The sequence below is a fragment of the Neltuma alba genome, unplaced genomic scaffold (assembly GCF_004799145.2).
Source record: "Neltuma alba isolate B1F8T4 unplaced genomic scaffold, ASM479914v2 tig00013092_pilon, whole genome shotgun sequence".
Classification (NCBI taxonomy): Eukaryota; Viridiplantae; Streptophyta; class Magnoliopsida; order Fabales; family Fabaceae; genus Neltuma; species Neltuma alba.
In genome coordinates, this window is record NW_021637420.1 from 96760 (window position 1) to 103930 (window position 7171).

General features: G+C 33.2%; 1 protein-coding gene across 1 annotated transcript; it reads right to left on the minus strand.

The window, feature by feature from the left end:
• Positions 1–558: 558 nt before the first annotated feature.
• LOC114734414 (uncharacterized) lies at positions 559–5977 on the minus strand. The gene is made up of 6 exons (XM_028922050.1): positions 5789–5977; positions 2515–2745; positions 2062–2223; positions 1380–1433; positions 1122–1274; positions 559–933 (listed from the first exon to the last, which is right to left on the minus strand). Exons 1-6 carry the CDS (start codon positions 5975–5977, stop codon positions 559–561), a joined length of 1164 nt encoding a protein of 387 aa, XP_028777883.1.
• Between the last annotated feature and the right edge of the window lie 1194 nt (positions 5978–7171).

Genomic DNA, 7171 nt, shown 5'->3' on the forward strand with positions numbered 1-7171 from the left:
AAGATGCAAATTCAAATAACTCCCCTTGTAAGTGAGAGATTGTAGGAGTAATCTCAGTTATAATCTCATGCAGTTAGTGCCAATCTTTAGCTTTTAAGTTTTAATTCAAAATAAAAATATGAAAATTTTACCTCCAGTCTTAAATGTAAGAGCTAGTTGATTAATTGAAATATATTAAGAAAATAAATTAAGTTAGTTATTTGTAATAAATAGGTGTTGTCTTCCTAAAATATCCTTACTAATCAAGTTTATTGGTTAGAAGTACTATTATTAGAAGGACTATATTGAGGAAAAATAGATAAACATGGGAGACAAATTGGATTGGAATTTTATATTTAGGACCAAAATAAAAATCAAATGAGGTTTTATATTAAAAACCGGAGGTAATATGTTACAAAGCTCTTATAAAGTTCAGCGTTTAGAAAGTTCAAATGAAAACATATTCAAGACGCATTTGTCTGTTTTCGCATCCATCCTTATTTTAGAATTGTAGCGGGGGAAAGATAACATACTAATATAGACATACAAGATAATATTAATTGAGGACAAAGGGATCGATCATGGGCAATTAGGGTTTCTTCCAGGTCCGCCATAAAAGAAGAAGTTGCCCCAATCATCATTATGATCAGTTCGGAGATCATAGCAATTGGGATGATCAACGTAAGGGACCAAGTTACCAGCAGGCACGAGTTGGTTTTGGCCATTAATATACTTAATGTTGATGAAGTAGCCAGCTTTCCCTTGACCTTCTGAAGGAAAATGGCCACTTCCCATTTGCGTTGTGCTGTGCTGGCCTTCTGATTCTTTTACTACTTCACCTCTCAACTGTATCGCTGTTGAACTATCAGATAAGTGTGAGAAAAAAGACGAAGGCCAATATCCCATGACTTTATCTTCACCATATTGCATCCACCAGTCTCCGTTGATCACATCCTGCTCATTAATAAAATCAAATATATATCTCAATTTTCAAACAAAACAAGACATCTTCACACATGCTGATTTGATGATCTACAAGTATAAATAGTGATTTAGCAACCGTTTACCAAGAATATTGAGTTATATTACTTTGAAAAATCATAGTGCTGTCCCAATTAAGTAATCTAATCACTAAAAAGTACCTTCCAGATCATGATGGTGACACCATATTGGGAATTACCGTCACCATAGACAGCTAATGGTGTGATGCGACTTCCCACAGCTATTCCAGCATCAAGTTGAACAAACCCAGAACAAAGAAGGTCATAACATCCGGTGCTTTTATATGAATCACTCTGTCAGTGTCATATATTAAAAAAAATTGAGAATCAAAATGACAAAAAAGAAAATGATTGCAAGAATGTGCGCGCGCGTTTGATTGCTAAGGAACTTGAGCTCACAGTCCAGTAGGTGAACAGTCTGGTCGCGTTATCCCCACATAGTTGTGGGTAAACCTAATTGGCCGATAGCGAAATAGAGAATGAGATCGATAGGAAGTAACATTAATAAATAGGAAGAATTATTCTTAAGGACCGAATTCACAAATCTTTTATTTCTAATGATCAGAACTCATTGTTCCACTTGTCAATTTTTATTAATTGTTTAAGTTGTAAATGGTATTAAGTATCTTTCTAGTTTTAAATCTAGGTTATATAAATGGTAAATACTCCTAATTTGACCTGTAAATTTGTGTAATGTGAATGATAAATTTGAGGGCTTTAAAGTAATTAACTTTTGAATTTGGTCGTGCTAATGCTGATACTTCGGAATATTTAAAATTTTTTTTAGATAAAATATAGAGATCAAGAATAAATGACAGAGTCAAATGAAAATTTTGAAAATGTTATTTGAAAATATTATTGCTAGATGCCGTGGTGTAATCTTGGGATTGTGATAATAAATAATCTAAATGAATCTTCATCACTCACACACACACACACAGATATATATATATATATATAAATGTACACGCACGCGCACTTAAATAAGCACGAGAAAGTCAAAAGCGAGTTTTATATGTATTTTTTTTCATTACGAATTATTTTACATTTTTGTTGTGCAAAAGAATTACAGAATATGTACCTGCCAGCCAGCTTCAATAGTGTTAAGATTTTTACTGTCAGCATCACTTATAACCCAAATTTGAGAGATACTATACTCATCCTTTTGAACAGCAGGCTGCCACACGCTCATAGTTGCTTTCCCTCCATAATATTTTTCTCCTTTCACAAAAACTGAAGCATACTTTATCCTCCAAAACCATCAAAGAGTGAAATTAGAGAAAGATAGAGGGAAAAAGTTTAGCGGTGGGTCCCACAATTCTACAGTGTGAGCTCAAAGAATCCTCGCACATACATGTTATATCCGTGTGATATAAGGCAAGTTCTTAATTACCAACTAAAGCAAATTTTGTTGGTCACTTACACCAAATTTCGTAGATATGTGGATTTGGGCTCTATATATATATATATATTGATAAGCTAAACAACCTAAAAAGCTTGTTTATATAGGTAGAGTGAGGGACAACATAAGTACCTCATGGCCACCTTGACCAGCAACATATGGACGAAGAGGGACAGTTTTGAGATTCTTCTTCCCAAATTGTTGGATAGAGCTTGCCCTCAGGATGTCCTCCTTTCTTGTTCTTCTTATAGGAATGGTTCTATTTGGGCAACTTCCAACTTGGTGCCATGGCTGAACAATTGGCTTTGACTTTGAAGACATTTTGCTTTCTATCTTTACTTCAGGTCGGAAAGTTCGCCTCATCTTCAATCAAATGAAAAATGATGAGTCGGCTTCAGAATATTCAGATTAATAAGAAGCGAAATTAAGGGTTGGAGGAATCTCAATAAAGTAATCTGGTTCACCTTAATTTTGTGATTTTTGAGTTTCGGGTGATCAAAAGCTGGTTGATTCTGTAACATCCAAATATATATATATAGATTTTAGTTTATTAAAATGAGATTAATTAATTATCATTGAAGCTAATCTTAATTACGAGTTAGACTACTAATTAATAAATAATAGTTAAATAATAATTAATATATATTTAAAATATATATAGATAAATATAATATATAAAAATATATATATATTGACAGTGGGTGGCACGCGGCCACCCACTGTTTGTTTTGGGGGAGGGGAATTAAATCCCCGGTGGGCAGTGACCCACCTGTTACAAAAAAAAAAAAAAAAAACTAACTAACTAAGTGTTTGACTAAGGGATCACGTGACCCCTTACTTTTGAATCATTTTTTCCCCTTCTTCCGCCTCCCCGTCCAGTAGCCTCCCCTTTCTCCTTCGTGTCACTCCTCTGGTCCGTGTCTTCGCCGCAACCGCGACAGTGAGTGGGCGTGAGAGGTAGTTTGAGTGTGTGAGAAAGGAAGAGCTCTACTTGGGTACATATAAGATAATTAGGTAAGCTATTTTTATCCTACTATTTTTATTTAGCTCATTCTTTTTATTTTCTAAGTTATGGCAGACTGAATATTTTTAGGGCTTGTTAGATTTTTAATTTTTAAGGCTTCTAATTTAGTATTAGGATATTAATAGAGCTTATGTGGTTAGAATAAGAGTTTTATGACTTAGATTTTAGTTGGATGGTTGATTTGAGGCAATGTAAATTAGGGATTGGTTGAGAAATGGTGATTTGTATTAATGATGATATTAATTTCAAAATTTATCTCTTAGTTGAGTTCATTTGAGGTTATATTGAGGATTCAATGCTTAAACTTTGAGGATTGTTGTTGAAATAGTAATGTTGATGATTCTTGGAGAGACTTTAAGTAGTGGAAGTTGGGTGTTTGGAGTAAATTGAAGAAAATATTGTAAGTTATTGATTCTAATGAATGGGAAATAATTAATGGAAGAAGGGAATAGGATTGTAATAATGATTGGAGACATAGATGGTACATGATTATTTTTCTAAGAGTTAAAGTAAACACTTTTTGGAGACTTTTGGAGGATTTAAAGGAAATATTCTTATTAATGATGTGAATGAGAGAAATAGAGTTGGGAAGTATTAGGAATTGTCACTTTGAAGAATAGATGAATTATTATTTTTCTAAGGATAAATTTTTTAGATAAGCCAATTATGAGGATTTAGTTAATAAACTATTTTAATGCTATATTAATTAGTCTTTTTATATTAATATATGTTTATAAACTTATTGTTGTAGAGTGAGCTTGGTTTGGGCTCTTGGGTCTTGAATCCTCCTACTCTTAGTTCTTGTGTCAAGAACTTGAAGTAACCACTTTCTAATTTACCTTGTATGCTTGTTGATGTGATTATAAGCATGTGTTGATATTATAAATGTTATCAATATGTGTTATGGTGATTTTTGTATGAAAAGTAATTTATATATATCTATATCAAGAGTTATGTTTTGTTAAATTTATTAGTTAAGTGGGCATGAATTATTTCATCTTATGAATATCTTATTGATGTTGAACAAATTTGATTATTGAATCTGAGAATACTTTATGGATATAAAATTGTGTGGAATTGGATGGTTGGATTGTGCTGTGTTGGTTGTGCTGAAATGTAGTTGTGGGAGGTTTGATTATTTATACCACGTGGTATAGCCGCCACTTGGCGCCCAGTGGTTGGCATTAACATTCTTAGGGCCCTCGGTATCACCATTCCTTTGGCCGGGTCAAGGGTCAGCCCAAGGGACTTGACACCTTTCCATATTCCAAGGAAAGGGAACCCATGGTCCGATATGAGCTCTGTAACTTTTGGCCGAGTTACACCTCATTATTGGAGAGCTTGGTGCAGTCTTGTAAAAGAGACGAATCCTATTATATGTGTATAGCCCATGGGTTCTGTCAGAGGTTACAAGGAGGTTATAAGGATGGTTGATGAAGTTCTGTGCATGCAAATTATTTTTGAATTATTATGTATTGTTTTCTGTAAAGATGTTTAACTTATATGTTATTTGAAATTGTACTTTGCCCGCTTAGCTATCTTGTAATCACTCCCTGGATACTTGTTGAATTGGAATTGTGGTTACTGGGTCAATTTGACTCACCCCGTGGTTATTTAACATTTTTCAGGCGAGGGTTCAGGTGTTGGTCCCAAGGAGAAGGTGTCCGAGGCTTGAGTTTTCCTTTCCACTCTGTATAGCCTCTATTTTGATATACATGATTTGACTGATGTATATTGCCAAACTTTAGGGCCTTTTTGTTATACTTAACATGCGTTTAATTTTCCGCTGCATTCTAGACTTGAGTTATCGGGCGGAGTCCTTTTTGGATATAGGTGACTGTTATTTTGATTACGATTGTTATGGGCAGTGGTAGCAGTTATTTTGATGGACCTAAAATGCTCTAGTCCATTCATGATTGGTCTTAGTTATTTTTTGGGGTTTTAGAGATTCATGATGGGATTTGTTATGCACATCAAAAATCAAATGTTGATCCTTTCTTATTTGACTAACTATCTTTACTATCCTAGAACAGTAGCTACTACTCTGTTAAAGATTTGGTTTGTTATTGACCATGGTAGATTTCTATTTGATTAGGTTTGTCCTTCCTACCATGGTTAGCCTTTTAAAGTAATTATCCTTTTGAAAATGTTTATTTACCATGAATTTCAGGGGGTTATTACAGATTCAGGATTGAGACGCAGTCGATTATGTCTCCATCAGGACTCTGGTTTTAGCAAATATTATAAATTATAAATTTTCAACACAAAGGATCATAGATTTTAAAATCCTCAAATAATTTTCAAATTTTCAGTAAAACAAGGAAAAATAACCTGTTACCTGCTGATAAAAAACGTGAAGATGAATATACTGTCTATACATACCTTTATAGACTTGACGGCTGGTTTATTCAATTTCCTCAAAAGCTTATCAACCTCAAGCTTCTGACTAGAAGTAGCTTCCTGGCCATTGTTGACTGTGTCTTGACCTTCGTTCAGGTGTACAGACAACAAGAAGAAGCACAACACCACATTGGCCGGCCAAGTCTTCCCATTTCCTAATGTTGCTGCCATTGAAGATGAGAGATATGAAACAATCGACTATATGAAAATGCTCAAGTGGATGTTCAAAACTTGATGTTACGGAAATTTATGGGATGATTTGTACTATAAGAATCTGATGTTATTTTGTTGTGCTTGATTTTGTGGCAAGATTATCCTGAGAAATTGAATCCGGATGTAACAATGGCAACAAGACAGACAAAGAAAAATATTAATGCTGTAATCTATAAGATTCATTTACCCTGCTTGGTATAATATGGGGCCATGTTTCTTATTTCCCGGAAAAAAAAAAATACATGTATAATTTTTATTATATTCCCTTTTTCACTCTTAATTATGTTTCTTAATATGTTAGCCTTTCAACTAGTGTGGATCAATATGATGCAGAAATTTAAAAGAGTCATACTATTTATGATTGAAGCTTTTAGAGATTTAAATTTTTATGTTACAGATGTTGGTTCTTGCATACCAAATAATGATGAGTGTATGGGGCTCTTAACGTGAGATCCAATGCCCAATAATTGACCGCCTTTTGAATTCTACGATTTCTTTCTCTTATTAGTATAACTTGAAAATGAAAAATTTAAACTTTTTTCTTACCTTTGCTAAAAGAAGAAAAAAATCCATTATAAGAGGGGGGGGGGATATCTATATTAATTGATTACTTATCCTATGTTGTTGTTGTTTTTTTTTTAACGTTTTAGACTAAAAAGACAGATTCAACAATTTGCATTTTTTAATACTAAAAAAATTGCACAAAATATATTTTATCCAAACGGACCCTAATTCTAACTTTTCCTAGCGTTCTAACCTTTTTTCGGAGATTAATATGGGGTGAAAATACTCTGTAACTGAGACAATGCATGAGTTCACAACGTTGCCATCACCATTCATCACCAACAATACATTCTAAAGTTATATTCAAACATAGTACTCCTCTGGTCCTTAATATAAGACCTAAGTGTTGAATTAATTTTGATCCTAAATATAAGACTTATTTCTCATATTTATTAATTTTTTCTACATTATCCCTATGAATACTCCCTCAACTATAATCAAGTAGAAAAGAGGGAAGGATATTAAGGAAGATAATTATGGTGTTTTAGAAAAAATATGTCATATTTCTTATAATTAACTAACTTACCTAATTTTTGTAATATAATCAAACTAGTTAAATAGGTCTTATATTAAAAATCAGAGGAGTTT

Bases quoted from the DNA above. Each gene is read 5' to 3' on its own strand.
- LOC114734414 (XM_028922050.1), bottom strand. From the start codon at position 5,977: ATGGCAGCAACATTAGGAAATGGGAAGACTTGGCCGGCCAATGTGGTG. The intron at 1,434-2,061 runs GTACATATTCTG...TCGGCCAATTAG, and splicing joins CTATTGAAGCTGGCTGGCAG to GTTTACCCACAACTATGTGG. The intron at 934-1,121 runs GTACTTTTTAGT...ATTAATGAGCAG, and splicing joins TCACCATCATGATCTGGAAG to GATGTGATCAACGGAGACTG.